At 30.4% G+C, this 25011-nt stretch overlaps 1 protein-coding gene across 2 annotated transcripts; it reads left to right on the top strand.

The window, feature by feature from the left end:
- The first annotated feature begins 543 nt into the window (after positions 1–543).
- Positions 544–24028, top strand: LOC132732869 (lim and transglutaminase domain protein ltd-1-like). 2 transcript variants are annotated; one of them, XM_060719392.1, is made up of 5 exons: positions 544–1627; positions 15832–15999; positions 16255–16419; positions 20402–20625; positions 20811–24028. In XM_060719392.1, exons 1-5 carry the CDS (start codon positions 1124–1126, stop codon positions 21436–21438), a joined length of 1689 nt encoding a protein of 562 aa, XP_060575375.1. In that variant the 5' UTR covers positions 544–1123; the 3' UTR covers positions 21439–24028. The 2 variants fall into 2 exon arrangements, with proteins under 2 accessions (XP_060575375.1, XP_060575376.1); XM_060719393.1 differs by lacking the exon at positions 544–1627 and adding an exon at positions 12315–13061.
- Positions 24029–25011: the final 983 nt, after the last annotated feature.

Raw genomic sequence — 25011 nt, forward strand, 5'->3', positions numbered from 1 at the left:
GTGACGGTAAATGAGACATTTATTTAATGTGGTCTTACATCGAACAAAACACACATTGTGGCATTACAGTCTTTCGTTATAAGAGACTTAAACGTTCCATTTTTCCCCAGACAAAGGAAAACGACGTGTATAAATTACTGATGTTGAAAACCTTTTCAAAAAGATGATTACAAAATCAATTCCAATCGAAACAGCCGCTAATGAAATTCAATGCACATAGACAGGAACCAAGAACCGAGAACATGATTTTTTTTGTAAACACAAGCCAGGTTTTTTTCTTCTTGATGATTGGAATGAGCTTTAGTTATAGACATTAATCTAAAAATTTCGATTTCAATGTCTAGTTTTTACTATTTCGTTTTAAATATAATACATGCTGATTGGATAGTGTTACATTAAATAAGCTTAACTTGGCCCTCACAGTTTTTGTTAATAACCATGACTGGTGGGCTTGTATAACTACAATAGGACGTCGCTTACGACACATTGATTTTCAAAGAGTTGGGACATTTAAATATTGATTCCAATTCAACTTGTTTATTATCATTATTATTTCTACTTTCATTAAGAGACGCACTAGTCAGTTGTTATAAGTAGATTAAAAAAGAAGAATTCATATTTAAATTAGATTTCTTTCGTGTATTTTACTATTGAATGAAAGATGATGGATTAACTACAGTCAGAATTACAGTGATAATAAGTGAATTAATTTAAAAGACGGATGTTTCATTATCTTTGGCATTGTTAATGGTGAATGTTTAACAAACATAATGTAATGCCTGTACAAGAAGATGTTCTGACACTCTGACCTGAACTATGTGTGAATGATTCAAAATAAACATTTGGCTCAACAGAGCAGACTGTTAAGACATTCGGTTATTGTTATAGAATTGAATAAACGTTCATAGACAAACCAGACAAACAACCTTTGTGTCTACTCTTTTATCGCACATTAGAGAATGTTTTTGAAACGTCTAAATGTTAATAAAAGAATTTAATGACCTGATTTAAATGATTTCAGGGGATTAAACAACTTGATGACGAGTTTATAAAAAACTTCAATGAAAAACGAGAGACTGAAGATTTTACCGTTGACGCCTTTGTAGACGCTTTAAACGAACACATGAAGAAGACAAGGCTGATCCGAGTGCAGTCTTTCAACATCAGGGAGGAGGGAGTCGATTGGAATGGCAACCAGAGATCCAACAGTTTTACCGGCTTTGGTAATACGGTTACCCAAAACACTAACTCACAGCCCTCCATATTAAAACGACAGCATAGTTTTGCAGGTTCGATGACTAGACAAAGTAGTTTTGCTGGTTCTTCACGGCAAAATAGTTTCTTGAGAGCACTCCCGGGTTCTCGGCAAAATAGTTACTGTAGAACTAGATCGCGTGGAAGTACTGGAAGTTCATACACTTATTCTACAACAAGTTCAGGTATCAGTTCAGGAAATCATTCAGAAATTTCGGACAGTTCAGGAAGTGGTGCCAAAAGTTCACTGTCACGTGAGTTATCATATGGACTTCTAACGGATTTCGCAGACATTGAAGAAAAAGATGAAGATATAAAAACAGCTCGAGAAAGTAATCCTGCTTCAAGAAATAGTAATGACAGTCTGAGACCGGTAAGTGAACTCTTTTCAAACGTAAATGATGAGCTATGTTTTGATGTTTAGTTTGAAGTCAAGCCAACACTGTAAAAGTCTTATGTCCACTTAACCAGCTTTACTGCCAGGGAAAGGCTTACTCTAATGTTGCAAGAACATGTTGCCCAGCCCATTTGCTTTTTGTTATATTGTCATCATTTGTATAATATTTGAAATGCATTAAATACAATAAAATATGTTTAAACTTAACTGCTAGGGAAAAAATCAGTTGCTGTTGAAATAATATATATTTGGTTTTTAACAAACAAACAAACAGAAATTTCTTCAGTTTACACTTTTTCTGTTTAAACTACTTTGCTGTTTTTAGAACTTGCTCGATTTGCAAAAAAGTACGATCCGCAAATTTAAATGACATTTTGCTTGCATCTATGTATATGTTATAGTCTTTCTTTTCCGAACAAGCTTGAAAATAAAATTTTTGTTCTCATTTTTTAAAGTTAAACTATTGATCGATTGGATCTAGGATTTAAATTGATTCTCTCACTGTAATATTTTCTATTATTTCAATATAAATTTTAAGGAGAACTGCGGCTGTTGTTGCAAGGTCTTTTTTTCCTTTTCTTTATTTTTTAGGTGAAGATCTTATCTCAAATGTTTTATTAATTCTAAAAGAAGACATCCGTCAATGTTAAATTTTCGTGCATTAAAGTGATGAAAAGAATGTTTAAACATTCCTTTATTTACATTTATGGCTATAAATTGTGCTCATTAGGGGTTTTGTTGCAAATAATTGATGGCAAATAATTCAACATTTAAAGATACCCATTCATCATAATATTTTTTTTCGTTATAATCTTCTAAAGACCTTTTTAATTTACTCCATTAATTCCTTTAATATGATTTAATACTGACGTGTTGTGTAAGGTAATCCACTGTTGAAAATATTTAATTGATGTCGATCTTTGCGGTGCAATTTAATGTAAGTAATGCAGAGTCACGTTTAAAACTCGGCTAAATAATAATTAAAGAGTACGAAAATAATGGTTGTAATTTGATACACCTGTGATGGATAAATGCTCATTTCACCAAGGGCAAGATGCAACTAAAGGGATCGTATTAAAAAGGGAATTTAAAAAAAAACACACAGCAAACATATAACTAAGCATTTTATGTTAGGAACAATCAATAGAAAATGAGAAAGTGATCCATTTGTGAGGCGGTTCTGTCATTAAAGTGATAATTTTATCATTGCAGCATATACGAAAGCAAAAGGTTCAATTTTATGTTTGTTTTGGCATTATTTGCGAATATGATATTGGCTATTTGTAGAACATAGGAAAATAAAATAGACTCCAAGAACGCCCAAAACGTCTAAATTGAAAATGTTACAGGCTGGAATTGTTTGAGCCTGTTCATGACGGTTCTGGCAAACACATGCTACCGTTTACACACTCTAGCACCGTTGTAAGCAGAATTAGGCATTTTAACATAAAAACAAAGGAATTTTTTTTTTGAAACCTGTTTGAATTACATCATTCGTCCCTGATGATTTATTAAAGTGATGTTGGTAATAGCATGCTATCAGACAAGATATATAAAATATAAATAAAAGCTACAGGTACGTATCGTATTACATAATGGTTGAAAAACTGTCAAAATGGTAGTTGATATTTGACAAATTGCAAGTTGGTATATTTGTTATATATAAGTCTGCAATTTAAATGTAATGTGTACAATACATGAGATAAATAATGAGGGCATTTAAATTTTTGAGTGTCTGTTTAAATTGTAACAACTAATGTGTGTTGTGCACTGAATTCCTAATTAATGTTAGAAAAGAAAACATGCCTTGCTGTAGGGCTAAATGTCTGTATTATTTACGCTTTTTAAATTATAGTCTTACTATCCAACAATTGTATAACGATGGGGAAAATACACGAAAAAAAAACAACACGAAAATTGTGTTCAAAACTTTAATGTTAATGATCATTTTTATATATCTTGTTAAAGCTTAAAATCTTAAAAGATAATATTTCCATTTTTACATAGACTTGACTTTAAAATAAATGACATAGTATAGAATTAAGAAATAAAATAAAATGCCAAAATAGAAAAGGCGGATTCAACAACGATTTGACATAGGAATCAGTGTCTTAGGTTTGACAACGACCACGCTTAAGTTAGAAAGTAAATGATAAAGTCTTAGTTGGATTTTACAACATTTCGATAATATACTTCCAAAAAGTTTTAAAGATAATATTATAATTTCATTATGATAACACTGTTATAAATTGATAATTATACCATGTAAAGTAACAATCTATTTGCTATTGTATTATTTTTTTTAATGTTTTTCTTCTAATCATTAAAAGGACATTGACGCCTTCAAACAGGTCAACACGAATATCATTTATGACTACTGGAATGTAACGACATCTTTATTCACTAGAGTAGAAAATGTCTAACAAATTAGTTTCAAAACGCCAATGATCGTAATTCTAAACCTTACATACTCATAGCAATATGAAACAAAGCAGTGGGTGTTGTTTACAGAGAAATTCTATATGCTCAGGGGCGAAACTCCATACCCCACGTGTTAATACGCCATTGACAAAGTTTCAAAAAATAAATTGAGGGACAATTCCTTAACAAAAAGTTAAAAAACTCCATATAACGAAGTTCTTTATCTGTTTATTTGACTGGAAAATTTGTCCATTTTTCAATTACGATCGTCCTTCGGTCTCTATGAACCTCTTGAAAGGATATATGATTTATGATGAATAAGAGCTCTTAATTAATTTTATCTGATATGACCAGGCCTTTTAAATCCATTGATTAGAAATATTTGAAAAAACGTAATTTTAGAATTCAACACCGTTAATTGATTTTATCAGATTTTTTTACTAATATTTCCACTTGAAATGTTTCTCTCTACGCATTATAATTTATTTCTTTTTTGTTTTCTTTCTTTTTGCATAAAATAGTTCATTGACCTATGACATGTCAATGAATAAGTGACCAAAAAAAAAAAACACACAAAAAACAACAAAAAACAAAACAAACAAACAAAAAAAGTAAGGAATATAGATACTTAAATGTAGAAATTACGCAATGGAAAAAATCTTACGAATCTTTGGAAATGGCGAAATTTTGGCAAGAAACCTTGCATTTTCACCCGATTTTGTCTCACTTCTCGTTTTCGTTAAGGACTTGAAAATTGGCAAAACGTGCAACATAAAATTATTGTTTGCCTGTTATGTTTTATTAACCGACAAGCAGGTAAATGAAATTATATTTCAATTCATTGAGCTTGCTGATCTATTATTGCTAGTGAATATTGTTGAAGTACTGGTTACTTTTGACAACTAAACAATGACAAGATTATTATAAATTTCATTTAAGATATAGCAGTCATGAAGTCTGGCAGTAAACCTTGCATTGAACATGCAAAACAAAAGGTCTTGAAGAATGGCTTGCTAAAATGCACCCATGACTAAGCAAATACAAACATGTTCTAGAAAGTTCCTATGTTTTATGTAACTGTTGTCTTAAATTTCCAAGTTTTAATTTTACATATTAAGATCATTTTCCTTTCATATACATTTCTAGAATAGTCTGACCTCATCTATTGTGACTTGCAATTATGTAGAACAAAAAATCTCACGCCATTTTTAAAAGAATAAAATTAACATTCAATCTGAGAAAAAAAAGTAAATCACATACGTGCAATTATGATACTGTGCCAAATGAGATCACAATACTTGTATATGTTAATGGGCTATTATGTATACCTATAATGAAACAATTAAGTCATTGGTCTTCGATAGAAAATTCTATAAGACTGTGTGTAACAGGTCACAGCGCTATCTCAAACAGTTTGATAAATGTGTCTTCTCTAAGACTATCGAGACAATATTTGTAACCCTAGAACAATACAGATAAGACTTAATTGTCGCCTAAATACCCTAGTTTTTTTTAAAAAAATCTGGCAGTTATTATTTGTCGTTTATATGATCTTACCGGTGAATAAGAAATTTTATTTGATTGTTTATATGTTACTAGTGTACATGAAATGTAAATGACGAATTATTTGACAATCAAGAAATCAAAGTAGTATAGAAATGCATGTAATTTCCGTTAGTGAAACGGAAACAAATGAGATTTATAAACCTTAGATCTTTCAGTGTTTTTCCAAATCAGTATGTTTAAATGATAATCAAATTGATTTTTTATACAAATTTTTCGTTTATCACTTACAGTTACAACAATAATATAAACATAAAAATGACTTGGTATCAAAGAGATAAATGATATACATGAAATAAAGGCCCAACTTTTTGTGGGTAAGATAAAATTTTAAGTCCTTTTGGTTTATATTATTTGATTAATTCTTTATAGTCTAACACTGATTACGAGAACCTCATTAAATCAAACTTAAGAGTGTTATATAAATTGTCCACAAATATAAAAAAACACAGTAAAGTAACGTAATTTTACTGTACAGACAAAAAATGTTTCAACTATTCAAATAACGATTAATTACTTTAAAATTGTAATCAAGGCTTTTTAAAGTGGTTTAAGTGCAATGTAAGGGTCGTAAGAAAAAGATAAAAAAACATTATTTTAATCTTAAAAACAGAAAGGCAGGTGACGTTTGTAGCGTAAATAAAAACGCTGTGAATACTTTGAAAATAATGCATAAAAAACTTTTGACAAATACCAACATATTTTATTTTGTTAGATTTGTTCAAGTGTAATATCTCCCACTAATGATTTAATTTCGTAAAAGTTTCTTGATATTGGCAAAGTCTTCGCAAAATATAAAACAAAAACATTGTTAATGTAATCTTATAACTGAAAAGACAACTAATACATTAATCAGAAGATTTACAATTCAAACTAATAAGTTCTTATCTAGTTGCTTTTTACCAGTTTCCATCTTATGTGCAACTTGCTGTTCATTTAGTATTATGATGTCTTTTTTACTTTGTATGTTTTGATTACGAAGCCTTACGAAACACGGATGTTTCTAACGTTGTAATTGTTATACATATATGTTGTTTTTTGTGTATATCAGATTACAATTTCTGTTCCCATTATTCCTTACTGATAGGAAAGCAAATTGTTTGTGAAAAGATTTAGGCAAAAGTTCGCCTGTAAAAAAACTTCGAAACCACAATATCAGCGTAATATATCATTATATCTTTTTAAGTGTCTTTTTTGTTTGCCTTTCGACTTTTGTAAACATTCTTAACATCTCATTTTAAGACATTATGTGCAGTGAAGATATCTGAAGCATAATAAATACAAAACATTTGAAATAACTTGATTAAGGATGCCGTTTACACGTTGTATAGATAAAGTAAAAAAAATAAACCCTATTATTTTGTGATACAAGATGAATCGTTTAATCATTTTAATGTCAATAAATGTGAGAAATATCTGAAGAGCGACAAGATTCTAAAACCGATTAATAATAATTTCAAGATACAGTAAGTGTTGCAACATTTTCCGAGCCACCTGGCACCGTCTTAAAACAAAGATTCTAGCATTTACACATACATGTATTGACATACATTTTATACCAGCTATAACCGACACAATAATTTAACATAAACCCTCTTATTCATTATTAATCTTCGCACCAGTAAATATAAAACATTGTGGCATAATTACAATTTACAATCACATTGAGAATTCTGATAAGGAGTAAAATACAATTCATCTAATGACTAGCATTAACGGAATTCAGATTGCATTTTTATGTTACGCATATAAATTAGAATATGGTATACATGGCGTATCACTCATTAATCATCTATTGAATTTATGGTACATTTACAAATTCATATTCAGTCAACGTTTTGATGTGATTTATTTTCAATTAACATTAAAAAATGGCATAACAAATAAAGAAATTTGGCGTATTCACATATTATATAATTATTAATAATTTCCAAGCATCTTAGAAATGGGAAACAACCATATGTTTTCACAAATAAAACAGAGACAAAGAACACTTCAGAAATTCTCAACAAGACATGATGTTGTACGGATGATTGAAATAGAATTAACGAGTTTACAAAAGCCTTAAAGCTAACAGTCGACACTTACAGTGTGACAACAAGTTTACACTAAATAACACTCTAGATACAATCGTGACACATTTGTTTTTATTGCCTCCATATTGAAGAGTTACAACTTTATACTGTGTCTAGAACTTTTGAAGACCCACATAACGTTTGAAGAGGGTAAATGTAATTTGTAAAGTACAATCTTTTAAATCCTTTAAAACTATTATATATACACATGAATTAAACATAATTTGAAAAACGAAAATACTCGAAATCGAATGAAACAATAATCTTAAGTCATTAGTCGCCATTAAGATGTGTTCATCGACAGATGTATCGACTTGTTTTGTTTTATCGGTATGTAATGTTTATATGTTTTAATCGAATATGACCATGTGTGCCTGACTTAATGTAAGTAAATTTCATAATAGTATGTTTATGTTATTGTAGTATTTACTGCCATTTTATTCAAATAATCGTTTCAAGCTTGAATTTATCTTATATTAAATTCAAACAAGTTCAATGTTTAAGACCCCAAAAAATAGCACCGTAATGAAATTATAAAAATGATGCATTCATGTTGTTAAATATTTTAACGCAGAAAACGTAAAAAAAAACTACCGCACAATACTTTCTATGCCATTTGGGAGGTATTGTTTATTGCGTGTCTGTGAATTTAATTGCTTCTTTCTTTATTTAGATCAGCAGCTTAATTAAGTCTAGCGGTTAATTCTTGGACCCCATAGAGCGGTGGTCAATGCATTTGTACCTACAGACCTTTTGCCAATTATCGTCTAATACATGTTACCCACCCCTCCCAATAATAGATTGTTTTGCTAATATGCAATTGCTATTTGCCTTATTATATTGATTTAGAGGCATGATATTGTGCCGTTTAATGTTATAATTATAAGCCAGTTTTCTACGCATTTCACCAGGGAAAAGAACAATTAACAAGTGAAACCCTAAAAGTGAACATGAATTATAAAATAGTTTTAATTATTGTTTGATAAACGGTTTACATTGCTCTAATAAATATTCCATTTAATGTAAGCAATTTTCAAAACATTTTTGTGTGAAATGGCATGAATTATAATAAGACTTTTATTATAACTTTTAACCGGGTTTATTTATGGTAAACTTTTAACATAGATTGTTTTCTTAAAATAATAAGGGGTGTAATATACTGTTTTTGTGTAAAGATACCGTTATTTAAGGCAAACTTCTTTGTGACAATTTTAGAGAAGAAAATACTCAAATCAAGTAAATAACAATAAGTCATTATTTTAAGCCCGCTGCCTCTCAGAAAATTTTAAGATTAAATTCTCCATTTAAAATCTAAAAAAAATAATAGTTCACAACGGCTATGCATTATAATGAAATACATTCTTAACTGCTTTCAATACATTTGTGTTAGTTATATTGCACAGTTGTTTCCATATTTTACAAATAATTGACACTGACTGGGCTTCAAATTTACTTCTAGCACACTGACAGACGAACATCACTGCCCAAAACGTGAGACCACCTCTGGTTTTTATAAATTTAACATTATAATACTTTATCAAGGCTGGAAGATATTTAAGTGCAATTATGCAATTGTTTATATTTAAGGTATTCATATTGACTGTATCGACCGATAGACCGAACCGATGTCTGACAAGTACCTTTTTAGTTATGAAAATGCAAAAAAAGGGAATGAAGTAGGCAATACTCCTCCACCCTGTTTCCTTCCTTCATCATTAATCAATTTTAACGTCAATGATATTGAAGGACCACAAATATAGCAACACCACTTATGAGTAATATTAGTTCAAAAGATTCAAACAGTCTTAATATAGCAAAGTTCTACGACCTCTTTGATGTATTTAAACTATCACTATATTGAGATGAACTTGCTCCTAAAAGATAATTCTTTTAACCTTAATCGCATAAATCAAGCTGATACGGAGAAATTTAGAAATTTACTGAAAATAAATAACGTCTGAACTGACAGGATATATATCGAAATATCTTGACTTGAGACATGGTAAAAAAGTGTTATTTATATTCGTCTTTGCATTCTTTGATTAATTTCACCATGAACAATTCTTTCTCGTACACAACCAAGATGTGATGGCTCTTCGTTTAGGTATCCATGAAAAGGATCTAAAATAAATTAAAGAGAATTCTGATTAATCTGTTTTTTGGATTTGTCAATATTAAAAATCAAATATATCAAACGGAACGTTCCTTTGTTACGCAAATAATAGCATATCTTATTTGCTTATGTACAGGTCATCAATTTTATTCTTTTTTCTCCATGTGTGGTAATGTAGTAAATAGTTTATGTACATATTTACACTGTAAAAGCTCTCAATACTTAAACACTTCAACACTTGATTCTGCTGTTAGAGAACAAGTCTGTATGGCATATCATGTGCATATTCTCAGCATGCTATCATTTCAGGCCGTCAAGTGACATCATTTTTATAACCTTTATGAAAAAAGAATAAAAAAATTGAGCCAGCTAAACTATTTGAGATATTTGAGTAAATGGCTCACATTTCAAAGACGTTCTAAAATGAATAACGAAATGCGTTTTCATGGAATTTATATTTAGTTGATTCTGTTAAAGTTAATATCTCATTTATCAATACGTAAATAAGTAATAAAACAGCAAGTGTCAAAATGTTATGTTTGTTTATTGCAAAACTTTAAAGGATGAGCAAAAATGAAAGATATCGATATCGCAACATATAATACCAGTATCTTATATCTTTCAGATACTTTGTTATCCCTTTTCAGCGTTTAAGTGAATGAAAGAAGCGAAGCATTAAGATTTTTCTATAGTTGCACATCTTTTGTAGACTATCCTTTGTTACTGCATGTATCATTTTAAAAATGTAAACAAATATTGATTTTGAAAATAAATAATTGATTTAATTTAGTGATTGGAATTATATTTTGTCTAATGAAATTGTTCCATATTGATTTTTTATTTTTGGTACATTTATGTATTTATTCGGCACCAAATTGCCATTAAATACTATCCCGTTAAATGTGAGTTATATCGCTGTGTAAAGATTCAAACCATAATTTCAATCGGTTGTGCCACGTCAAACAGATTTATATCGTTAATTTTGATAATCGAACACTAATGTATACAGATCGAGATACGTTAAACGTGAAAAATGCTGACCGCGTATTTAAATGACATTTTCTTTAACAGCGAAAATTGAAATTTAAGAGTTTTCGCTCAATATGAAAGATGGTTCAAAAAGTCAACTTTAATGTAAATAAAACTATTTTCTAATCTTCAATTAAAATACTTGTAGATGAAAAGTTAAATTATAATTTAGTCAGGAAGTAAGACAACGAAAATTGATTGGTACTACATTAACAAACAATAATTCACTAGCAGACATTAAGTCATTAAATCAAATCAATATATAACTCTTATATTCCGGTGTTAAAAAGTCATAAATCATTTTGTTCATTATATAGTGTCAACAAAATCATTTAATTTTGATTCGGATGACTGTGGTAGAGCTTATTGTAATTGTACTCGACTCTGTTTTCTGAGCTAATCCGTACTGGGAGATATTTTCTTAGCTCAAATATTCGATTAGTTAGACACCTACAGTGTGTACATTTGCCAATGAAAATTTTGGGTTTTGAGGCAGATTTCAGTTAAAAGTTAAAAAACCTCGGGGTTGGTGTCTTTGGATGAAACATTGCAAAGAATAAAGCTATGTGTTTATATGTATTATAAATAAAATAACAAGAAAAGTAAAACACCAGACATTTTTAAATAACCAGCAGCTACCAGCATCGTCGTCCGTATAAACTGCCAGAAATCCATCGAATTAACATAAGACAGTTACGTGTAAGAAATTAAATGAAAAAAAATGAAAAGAAAGAAAGAAAGAAAGACAGAAAGACAGTAAGAAAGAAAGAAAGAAAGAAAGAAAGAAAGAAAGAAAGAAGATGTATAAATACCCTCTCGCGTCGTGCCTTAATTTTATAAAATTTATATTTTGTAAAGGTTACCTAAATAAGAAAATAACACTATATAACAAAATCACGGTGACACTATATACGATATAATATTGGAGGACTTTTTTGGGTATATTTAAGTGAACTATTTGGGTATTTACGTGAAATTAGTGTGTGTATCTGGTAAGTTAACTAAATTACGGTATCATTGTAAGTAACAAGTAATTGTCGAATTATATCCTGACATTACCAAAATGACTATCTCCATTTAAAGTAACATTAAAATTGTACCACAAACAGTACAACTTTGTTAAACTGATTTATAATGATGTGATAGTTTCATTTTTAAGAAAGGGTTTAATCGAGTAACAGGGGAATAAATCACACTTCTGTTTATGATTTATACAATTTGATATAGGATTGGTTATTTAAGTTGAACAGTAAGGATGCATCGTGAAATCACTGAAATTACTCCCCATTCATTTTGGTTTTCTATTGTATAATTAAGTTTAACAGCAAGGATGCATCGTGAAATCACTGAAATTAATTCCCATTCATTTGGTTTTCTATTGTGTTAAAGGGGGTAGATGTCTGGATAAACCGACTTCTCTACAATCACATTATCTCGTATACCACGTTTTAAGTACGTGGGGTATAAAATTAAGGCACTGAGCGAGAGGGTATTAATACATTTTTGACATTTGGAAAGAAAACTGTGCACGATATAAATTTCCTCCCATCTCGACATTAATCAAAATTTCATTATTATTCATTTTAATAATTCGGATTATAATATATTTAAGTGTAAGCTGATACACCGTATGGAATACTGTTTAAAATTATTAATCGACATTCATACTAATTAGTTCAAAATCTTTTACAAGTGCCGACATCTGTGACATATCAGAAAATGGTCTGTATGACGTAAAAGCCTATTTAAACTTCGTGGTCGAATATTTTAAAATTTTGCTTATTGACATTAAAATTTGTGAACTATATCTTAACGGATTAAATCTCAGTGTTGAAATGTGTGAATGTTGACATAAAGAAACGCTAGCGATTATAGAGAGGGGTACAATAAATCAAGTGTCATTTTAATTTGGCCAGCATTGAAAAAGGACCAAAGGAATTTCAAAGAACGCAAAGGAGTTTAGTTGTTTCTATTCTTTTAAATACGATGATGAAATAAAGTATAAAAATGTGCATGCTAACTGGAAAATAATTAAATAGAGTTTGATTTTGAAAAACATAGACACAAAAACCGGGCGTGTGAGGAAGCAAAGCGTTTAACATTTGATTAAAACTTTTACTTTTGGATAATTAAGTTTGCAAATGGAAAACACATTTTGGATTGAGCATATAAAACCCAACTTAGAATGTCTGTAATCATAACAGTTCGGGTAAGAATAATTCTTTTCGTGAATTTGTCTTTGGTTGAGAATACTCTCGTTTATATCCTGTTAATACCCAGGCTTGGAAGAGGATTTTAAATCAGTCTTTCGTCATTTCATGTTTAGATGCTGAGTTCTGCTTTAGCCGGTGCTAGGGGGCGTGGGCAGTAGATTGCAATTTCCAGCCTGCAACATTTTCATCTTTTCTGTTTTGGGCATTCTTTACGGATTCTGTTTTATCTGTTCAAAGTAATCTATACTTGCAGATTGCATTATATATATAAATAACAAAAGTTTGACAATTGAATGAATTAATGGTTTTGTTTAAATTAATTTTTGCAAATTAAATGTATAAATGTTGCTTAGTTTGTAATGGGCAATAATTCATTAGCGCTGCATTAAAAGTAAAGAATTAGGTTGAATGCATACAATAACTGTCTGGGGTAATGAGGATTACATTTATAAAGTTTATAAACAAGTTGGTGAAATTTAATATTTAATTTTAAAACCATTCATTTTCGTGAATAGTTTATGCTAAACAGTTATGTAAAGAAAAAAATATGTTAATAGATTCATAACCGTTGTACAAGGATTATGATTCTTATTGTCAAAGATAAAAGGCGTTTGTTTATCATATCATAATACAAAGACATAAAGGAGAAAATAAAAGTAGTAGCATTGAATTTAGAGATAACAAACAGAATTGTAGGTAAATTTTAGGGTTAGTTCATAGGCCGGATTTGTAGGAAGATAACTGTATTTAAATGGTAAGTTTAAATCGTTTAAAAATGAGAAGAACAACGGTTCGAGCTAAAAGGGAAGTGTCTGTGAATCAAAACAGATGATTTGAGTTTATATCACATGCCTGCTTTTGTTGTTTAGTCAAATAAGAAAAAGATAAAGAGTTTGATTATTGCTGTTATTTAAATAATTTTTCATTGTTTTAACATCAGAACAAATATGAGAATACAAAAAATCGATTACATATTTGAAACAACTGTTTTTAATAACATTTGTATGCATTGTATTATATAATAAACAACATATGAATATTAAAATGATTTTTTTTAAGTTTCTTATTTGAAACATATCATTTTCTTTTTAATTACAAAAGAATGTGTTTTATTATTCAATCAATGCCTCACTCAGAAGATGTGTGGATGTGTGAAAAACAATGTTTGTATATACAAAACGTTACTTATAAATTACCTAAACTTAAAGATATCTCATGACCATTGGCGATTTGGTCTGCCCATGACAGATGCAACCACTTCACATGGACTTTATAAACATTCATTAACTAGATAATTAAAGAATTATACATTATGTGAGATATTGTAATCATGTAATAGTTTAGTGAAATGTTCAACTTCAGAGAAAAGTGGTGGGTTGAATGTTTGCAAATACGAGTAGTGCAATCGACTCAAAGCATAATCTGTTTGAAAAGCAATTACGATACAAAGATGATTATGTTTTTATAAGAGCAAAGTATACAGTTTTCTTTCATAAAATAATATAATATTTCATAAAAAAACATTAATCTTTTAAGAGACCTCCTTTGGGTCTATATCATGAAATTTTATCATTATAGACATTTTATTACTAAAGCATGGAATTATGTTTCGTTAACTACAAAACGAAAGAATTAAAAGTGACATTTAATCAACCGGTTGAGGGAAGAAATGTTTATTTTAAGATTGCATGTAACACAGAGTATACTGTGATTAAATCGTTACTATATATGGTCAGCAGACGATAATTAGCATAACCTTGACCTTTACGGGGTAGCTGTATTGTAGGCTCAAGTTCAAGTAGAAAATATCATGAAAATCGATGTAATTAAGGCAATAAATTATCTTGAATGGCTGCTTAGAAGGCAACTTTTCTCCATGTTTAAATTGAGCGTGACTAAAAGTGAAATTAAATTCGAATTTCTAAAGTCAGACATTATCATTTATCATGAGCATGAACATTAAATTTCGGTACAATAAACTTTTTCTGAAATATTTATATAACTATCATTATGAATGATATATTATTTGTACCATATACCTTCAAAAATAAAATTCAGACGAAAGACAAAGCCTTCACTATCCATTTTGTTTTCAAAGACCTTTTTGCTTTTAACAAAGCTATTGACTAAGGGGGCGTCCGAGGCCAAGGTTTTAAGGTCGTTGCCTTCTGACCTCTTGACGTCACCGCTTTGGGTCTATTATTCATGTGAGGCAGCTATCCAACGTCGTGAAATAATGTACGGATGGGGCCTCGAGGTCATCCTTAAACCGGTAAAGCTAGAAAGTTGACATATATCATATGATATTTACAGTGTTGGTTCGACGTAAAACTTAACATATTGCTTATATGAATGCTTTAAGATATCTTGTATATTTAATGATGGACAAAAGTCTTAGCTCTCAAGATGGATGCATACACCAGTTGTGACAATAAAGTTGCACTGGTGGATAAGCCGTTATCTGGCAGATTGAATCATACTGTAGTCGAAATTAAATTGTTTTCTATTTATCTCTCACCACGCTAAAAACATTAACTGGACTTGTCAGTCTTAAAATCTAGACAAAATCTTTTCATTATTTTGAAACAAGTACTTGTCTAAATAGCAAACAGTACAGACCATAATAATGATTTGGACTGGTCGCATGGTTAGCTTTAGTTGCCACCAACAGGTTAAGGGTTCAAATCTTTTTATGAAACAAACGAATTATTCCTTAGTAGAGTTATACACTAATGAACATTGTTGTAACACAACTTACTTTTGCAGCCTTCAGGCCGGCGATCTAATGGACCCCGAGGAACTTCTGGACAGTCACGTGACAGAGAAAAGAGGCGGGGACAGACACAAGTTCACGGTTTAGGCGTGGCTTCTGCTGAGGCCCCTCACACTCCCTTACGTAAGATAGAGGAAGATGCTTTACCGAACGTTGAAGGGGTAAATAGATATATTATATATATTGTTTCTTACTATGAAGCAAGTTATGTATTCTAAGTTATTATAATACATGTACCTTTAAATCAAATTGCTTTGTAGGAGGAAAAAAACATTATTTTTCATTAGGGCATAAAACAATTTTTAAAGTCGGATCTTCTGTAATACATTTTTAAAGTATGTGTTTCTAACAGTGCCAAATTGCAAGGGGTACTTTTTTGGTTAGTTTTCAATTTTAATACTTATGTTTTTGAACAGATGGAGTCTAAGGTAATGGTTAGAAGCCGTCCAGACAGCGGTATAGCTGTAAGTACGTCATCGGCCAGTTATTCCAGTTCCGAGCTACATAAAGAACGGGATCTGGATGTGGATGATCACTACCATACAACCTCTTGCCAAGAGATGCTAGACAAAGTCGCAAAGGTAATTTAGCACTATTTCTCCGTACATTTTCGGAAAGAAATATTGATAAAAATGCCCGAGCTGAAAACAGTACATGTATGTGTTTGATCATAGCACTCTTTTATATTTTAGAACACAAACTCAAATTATAAAAACGTTACGGGTTGCCTTAAGATATCGGCTTACAGTTATCATGACGAATGTTCTAATATGTCACTGTTTAAATAATCAAAACCTCAAAATACAAATAAATCTGATAATGCTGCATTTTCTTATCAAGTTTTTTATGCTAATAAAATTTTAGTGGTTTTTCTTACAAATATGTTATGATTTGACTCAGTATTTAGGGTAAAGTTGATATAGTGGCGAAAGGATTAAAACTATGAATTATTTATTCTATAGGCTTTCTTAAAGCTGAAATATCAGAAAACTGGATATAAATAAACCAGGCGCTTTCAAAATGAAATCGTCTAATGAAATTATTGGTTTTAATTAACCATGGAATCGTAGTAGGTTAAATAAAGGTTAATGAATAATTGACATGACACGCCTTTTATGTTCTATATTGACCAGTTAAGCATGACCTCAGATAACCTTTACATAAACCTTTATTGCCACTTAAAACTCCTCTCAAACACATTTGCTGTTACAATATTAAAATTTATTTTAGTGTCAGATTTTGAAACAGGTGGTATAAGTGTACAGATTATATATATTTTACAATCTGAAGAGTTAGACAAATCAAAATATTTAAAGTTGGCATTCAAACATCATAATAATGATATCAACATGTTATATGTTTTTATAAGCAAGTGCAAAACGTACATTTATTAAAGGCTTTTTACAGTGTCAAGTTCTATGCAATTTTTTAAAGTATCACAAAAAGTACTTAAGAAAGACGATAAATAATGGCGTTTAGTTAATAAGTTTCGATACAAAATGATTATAAAAACTATGAAATGAATGCATAACATTGTTTGAGATATTTCACAGATATTGCGTACATTGCATAGTAACATAGCATGGCTTCGTATCTAAGATATGTGTAAACATTTTTCCCTTCCTGAATAAGTTGTAAACAAAGACAATGTGATATATCTAAACATTACAACCTATCTATTTATATAAAATATTACCCGAAACAGATATAAGATAAAGAGTTAATCTCAACATATTTATGCTTTTTATGGCGCATAAATTGTTTGAAATTGCACCGAATGCGACGGTATAGCCGGTCCTTTTAAAATATATAGATGCTCTTACCATAACAGCACTTCAGCGCAAAGGTTGTTACGGTTAAAACCATATTTCGATTTACTCATAAATAATATAAGACAGATTAATCAAGAGAAGAAATACATGGCCGTTTAGTTTATTTTCTATATAAATGTTAATACAAGCGACTGTCACTCGTGCCAAATGTTTGATTGAATATTGCTTTGTGATAATTCTTTTTTTTTACTGAAAGTTTTATGAAATAATATCAAAATTAAATGTTCAAATTCATAAAAGGCGGTCAAGTGCGCGCAATCATTTGTCGCGCTAAAAAGAAACTATTATTTAATGATAAAGTGGAATTACTGCTCCTTTGAATTCATTTTTACTGTTTAACTGTGTTTGAAAAATAGATCAATTCCTTTTGTATTTTCTTTAAAAGACTTGAAATATATTTGAAGATTTTTTACATTGAAGTTTAATTTCTGTTAAATTGAAAAGGAATAAAATGTTAACATTGGTATAAATATGTCTGACATTGTAAATGCTTGCAACATTAATATCTCGTAAGTATTTAGACTTGAGATTAAACTGCTGTTCAAATAAATGTCTAAAATCTCCGCCTGTCATCCTAGCTTTGTAACTCTTTGTTAGATTTATGTCACCAATATGCAACCAAAACTAAAAGGTTTGTCATGATTCACCTTTAAGTTGCGGTTTCATTAAAAAGCATCTATATATTCTTAAAACCGTATAATTCTGAAGCATTCCGTGTTATTTCAGAGAGTTTGTAGGCTGTTAAGAAAGAAATGTCTATGATCGACAGAAAAACGCAATAAAACGTGAAATAAATATAAATAAGTTTTTACCCTTCTTTTTGTAAATTTTATTTTGTACGCGAGGGGTTGGGGTGAGGAGGGGTAGTTTCGTACCTTGTACAAACAGAATGCGTAGTTTCCATTTTTTCTATACAATAAAGCGGACTTAATCTACTAAGTTTTCAAACCAACTTAGCGGACCACTTAATTTGATAATGTTCTATATATTATTTTTGTATATTAATCAGGCACTAAATTAACGCTTTTCCTGATAAGAAAAGAGAAAAGATAAAAAAGTACACCAAAGATATTCTGTTTCTTTATTAACTTTTCGTAAACTTTATATATTTCAAATTTTTGGCAAGAATAAAGATTAAAGTAAAACACCCCACATGTTGATGACTTTGCACTTAGAGACTGTCTTAAAGGTTTCCGATGTTTATTGCCAATGATATTAAAATGTAGGTCATTTTTCCTTTTTCAAAAAACTAATTTCCTTATAGTTACTAGACATTATTTCATTCTAATTATAGTAATTCATTCTTTACAAAATGTACATCTGGTTAAAAAATCTTTTAGAATTAAAGCTGAAAAGAAGATCATGGCCTTATCTCAAGGAATAATTGTACATTTTAATTCAACAATTACTTTACGATATGTGCAATGGAGATCATTATTGTCCAAAAGAAATAATTCAAAAAAATCTTTATTTAACAAAATAATTTAAAATCATAAAACTAACAAGCTGTCATTTTGTAAAAAACAGCACTTCGGTCCTACATTTTAAACATTTGACCTTTTGCTCTTTTCTACAAGCTATAAAAATGGCTATTCGGTGTCACGCATTGTCATGCATTATTTTATATTTTTTCTATATTATACCAAGAAGAATCTGATTGCTGTATCATGACAATGGAACTCTTTTGATTTCGTGATCATAAATTTTCACTATACAAAACCCACACAATACATTATCAGCCTTCTAGATTTACGATTCCCAAATGAAAAATAAATTATAAAAGGAGTTTATCAGATATCTCATTCAAAATTCATGTTTACTTTGACCGTATATTTCAAATGATTAAACTATGGTGTGTTTATTTGCAGTCATTGTCTCTCCATTGCGCATTTCATATTACACCATGCAGGTAAAATGAAATTAAGATTTGATTAGCTAATAAAGTTTATTACCCTTCTGCATTACAATATAGATGTATACAAGTAATTCTTTATAGTTTCACAAATATTGCAATATCAGCATTTTGCTGTTTCATTGTTTACAATTAAACATCGTTCAATTTAATTCAATTGTATTGGTAATATTGGCCCGTTCAAAATATCACATTCAAGTGATGTGGTAAACTTTAATAAAAATATTTCACATGGTTGTATTCCAATGCTCATGTTTTATAATTAATTACCTTGAATACTCTTGTTTTATAATTAATAACTTCGTAAGAGGTAGTATTATCGGAAACATTTTCAGTGTCAATTATCAAAGCGCGAATAATGATTAAATATGTTGGCTGGAGTATTCGTTAAAAAATTCTCTAATCAATGTTTCACTTACATGAATTCATTCTGAACTTTCTTCCTCAATATCTTGCTTCTTTCAGGGATTGATCTATTAAAAAAAGTTACCATCGGTTAATAAGCGTTTTTAAATGTTCAGAACCAAGACACGGAACCTCGATATTTAAGTTGTTTATAAAAGAAATGAAGTATTTGAATTGGAATAGCAAGTGCAAACTTTAATTCATATATGTCGTTTATTTATACATAACTCAAGACTTCCTTATATAGAATTTCAATCATTTTCAACCAAAATCAAACTTTTATACAAAAAAATATTTTCAATATAACACATACGGTATAAATATTTCTGTATTTCTCTATATTTCAGGTAGCCCGGATCACTCAAAATGCAACATATATGTATATAAAAATTTCTGTATTTCTCTATATTTCAGGTGCTACCGGATCAGCATAATGACCTCAAAAGCCTTGTTGCTGCAGTGACAAAGGGTTTAAACTCTGTGCATTCCAAAGCTCAAGCCTTGTACTGTTGGCTAACGAGTCAAAATGTAGCAAATTTTGAAAAAAGTAGTAAAAAATCGAATTCTCCTTCTGGAAGATTAAAACACATTCATGAGAAGAAAGCAACACATTGCTCCATGTACATGGACATGTTGAAGTAGGTTCATTGTTTTAACATTTTTTTCTATTTCGTCATAAAATCAATGGATTGTGAGCAATTATTTTACATTTTGTTTTTGTTCTAGGTGCTATCGAGGAATCGTCCCTTTATAGTGTTTAAAAAGGAGATTCAAACAATAAACCAATTTCGTAAAATCATTTCTTGTTTTTGTTTACCTTCAGGATTGCTGGATTGAGATGTGAACGTGTAGATGGCTATATGAAGACTTCCGATTATCTCCCTGGAAATACAGTCCAGACGCCTAAATTTCAACATTCATGGGTAGCAGTTTGTATGGACGGCCATTATAGACTTGTTGACCCCCAGTATGGAGCACTAGGGGATAAATTTGTGCAAGAACATTATTTTGCTACTTCTCCGGATGAATTACTCTTGTCTCATTTTCCTAAAGACAAGAAATGGTTGTTGATGAATCAACCAGCAACTATAGAAGGGTTCGAAGGAACGCTGAAAACTTGGCCCGCCATGTTTCATTTTAATATCCGTCCATTAAATATGAAATCTGTGATACGAACATACGATGGTAAACTTAGTATAACTGTTTTATTGCAAAACGTGGCTGTTAATCCGCAATTAGAATATGCTGGACCTGGACCAGAGATTGATATGGATACACTTGAAGAAAAGATTGATCATGAGATCAGAGATGTTGACAATGCTGAAACATATCACGTGACTTTGCCACAGGAAGGCAATTATTATTTTACGGTGTATGCGCATGTTCTGGAGGACTGCGTGGACGTCCCTGTTTTTCAGTATAGAATAGAATATGTTGATGAATTGTTGTGATTCGCGTCTACACAATGTGTATATTGTTACAACACGAGAAGTCTAAGCGAACTTTTAAATGGATTGATTTTTTCAAGTTGAAGCAGTATTCAGTCGACCGAAAACAGAAATGTTCATGAACTTCAAATGAATATTTCTAAAGACTAAGGATCAGATTAAAATCAGTCTTTTAAAATCCTTTGAAGAGGAAAAAGTCGTTATGTCTGTAAAGTGCTAAAGCTTCTGTCATTTATTTTTCAGAAAGATCCACCAAGTGGTCAAGGATGAGATTTTAGAATCAAAGTTTTTGGTTTAATCAGTATTTATATTTTAATCAAATGTCATATTTCATTGCACGTACCGCATTATTTCTTGAAGAGACAGTGAAAGGTCAAAGCTCGATGGGACACATCAAAGAATTGACTCTATTTCACTTTCATTCCAATATAATTATGCATGTTGCTAAATCAAAAGATGTGTTTTTTTTTCAGTCTCCCGAATATGAGTTACTTTACACATATCTTCAGTGTGTATGATTCTTTGGTGTATATGTTGCACATACTTAAATCAGTATTATTATCTTTGTGATGAAATAATTTTTCTTGAAAATCGTCAATGTTACTCTTTCATACTTTTTTGTACATTAATTTTACAATCAATTGCCGACCTTGCAAGAAAGAGTATTAAACATGTTTACCTCCAAAAGTCAGCGTTCCTGTATTAAAACTTGGCAATTTTTGTGTTATTACTAGATATTGTTACTTATTCCGATTTTCAGCGGCTTGCAATCGGCAGTTCCCGTATATTCTTTAAGTTGACGCGATTGACAATCGGAAATTTCTGTGTAATACGTGTATTTGTTAATTAATACAGTTATCTCTAATAACTAGCTAGACACGGTTGAAATTTCTCACAACATATATAATTGTAACAGACGATACATTCAGATAGATAATTTACTAAAATACGGCCAGTGTTCAGCTGTTTTTTTATCAATGACTTCCACCGTGATAACTAAATATTTATATATTCATTAATAGTAATGTTTGAAAATTGGGTCTTTTATTTAGAGTAAAAAGCACAGCATTTTTTGGTTCTTGTTAACATATGAAATATTAAAAGATTAAGTGTAGAATTTTTATGTATTTAAAAGTGCTAAGTCTGATGTTTTTACTTACGATGTTTTATTTTGTTTGTTTAAATCAATTTTTATGTAAAACAACAAAACCATTCTGAATTTGGAAATGAATTTGACCTAAAGTTATCAATATGTAAAATAAATAAATATTTTTTTAAAAAGAAATTTCATTTTATATTATTATGACTGTATCATATGAAATCTATAAAGAAAGTTGTGTATTATATGGTATACATGTATATATGAATAATGTAACATGCATTATAAATGCAGAATTTCAGTATTACATGCTATAATATGGGTAATATTTTCAAGCATTTCATGTTTTGTGTTTAGAATTGTTACTGTTGTTTTAAATAGCCTCATTGTTTTCTTGTTTTGTTTGTTCTTTGTTTTCATTGCTTAAGTCATTTCACATGTTAAAAGAGCGTACAGTTGTTATTATTGGTTGTGAAATTTTCTTTTTATATTTCTTTAACCTTCCCTTTAACAATAAACTGTTTTTTGCTTTCTTTCTGTGGTTAGTAGTTAGAAAGTGGAACGCTACCTCTGTGGCGAAAATTAAAAGCACATTTGCGTCATTTCGAAAAAGTGACTTTAAAAAAAGGGCTAATTCAATTCAAATTATCAAATTTCAAACAGATAAAAAGTGTCATATAAAGTGGGTGTTTCCAGATTTAATATTTTTGCCATTCAGTACAATATCATAAGAATTGTAATTGTGGAAAAAACTACATTACTTGAAGTGTCGGAAAAGTAAATATTTTATTGCGATGAATAGGCATTTGAAGAAGAGATTAGATTTAAGCAGCACCTGTGAAGTGTATAATATTACAACTAAATATAAAAACTTACAAGAGCAATTTTGAACCATTGTATGCGTCCATTTATATATTTTTTCTTTTACTTAATATTTCAATTTTTTGACACTAAATTTCTCTTTCAATAAAAATGGATCAATTTATTAATGAGAAATATGACTGTATGTTTACACAACTGTCTCCTGTAAATGTACTTTAAAACAATCAAAAACATGGGGTCTAAAACATATATGGGTGATTTGTAAAACGTTAAGTTATTTAAAAAAATCAACAACTTTTTAAGAAAATGTTTTAATCTATAAAGTATTTATGTATTTTTTCTTTTAGAGAATCAGCTTATTTCATTGTTTGATATGCATTGGAATTATAAAGCAAAGCATTGAAAGAAAACAGTATTTACTAATACACTGGGCAGATTATGTTATTCAACAATGAAAATACTACATGTAAATTGTTTTACAAAACTGTCATAGTCTCGGATTTAATTGATAAATGCTACATTTTGAACTATTTTAAGACAAAGCTGTGTTTCTTCATTTTATTTCCAGTATGTAATGTTTGATAAATACCATTTATTTATCTTAATCTGTGATAGCTTTATTTACGTTTCTACAACATCTGTTTATATTATTAAAATACGTTTTATTGCTTACGGATTGCGTTGTTTTCTTTTTTCCATAAACAGTTTTCTATATGCTATGAATTTGATATTGTGGTGTCGGTATATGCATGTAGTATATATCGGTGTTCCGTGTTTGTACATAAAGTCAATCGGGTCCTTCTAACGGTAATCGGTTCTTAAAACCTATACTTTATGAGGGTATATCCGTCCTTTCAGGCTCAAAATACAGATTTCGCTGTCGAGATCTGACCCCCGGACATATCACCAGTCATGTCATTCAATTGTTTATTTTGAAGCACGAAGTGGTGATAGTTTACCTTCAAGCAATGTCCACGGAGTATTAGCTAAAAATATAAATTATGAGCCGAAAGTAGATCACTGTACGGCGGTCAATGAGAACTTAAATGTAGAGTAAACTGAGACAATATGTAAAGGTGTTAGCCCTGAAAAGGGATGTTGGTGCCAAGCAAAGGACCTGTCTTTCAAGCCATCAATCTTTGTGCTAGGGGTTTACACACACTTGCACACTTTTTTCACGTCGCCCCCCACTCTCCTCGGCTTAGGTCAGGACACCGGCAGTTAACTTCATATAACTAAGTCGTTTCGCCTTAAACGTAACCCTGAGTTGTAGAAAACATGCGAACTTGCCGTCTTACACTTGACAGTAAATCTTCAATCATCTTAAGCCCCAGTCACATTAGAGCTTACGACCACTAAAAACCAGTTGACGATCACCAGTGACCTCTGGTCGCGGACAATATTTAAAACGTCTTACGATGGAAATCGGTGATCTTCGACAGTCGCAGGTTATCTTATATAGGTCCCACGACCAATTTCAGTCGCAAAGAGGTTTTTGAGTTTGCACAAAAACCTTTCTGCGATCAAAAAGGCCGCTAGTAATCTTTTAAGGTCTTAGGCTGTTGCACGATCGATTGCACGTTCGTCGTTTAAAAGTCTCTAATAATCTTCAGCTGGCCGCCGCAGATGTCCTTGTCACTTGGCCGCAGGTAATC

The sequence above is a fragment of the Ruditapes philippinarum genome, unplaced genomic scaffold (assembly GCF_026571515.1).
Source record: "Ruditapes philippinarum isolate M1 unplaced genomic scaffold, ASM2657151v2 ctg164_1_1_1_1, whole genome shotgun sequence".
NCBI classification, from domain to species: domain Eukaryota; kingdom Metazoa; phylum Mollusca; class Bivalvia; order Venerida; family Veneridae; genus Ruditapes; species Ruditapes philippinarum.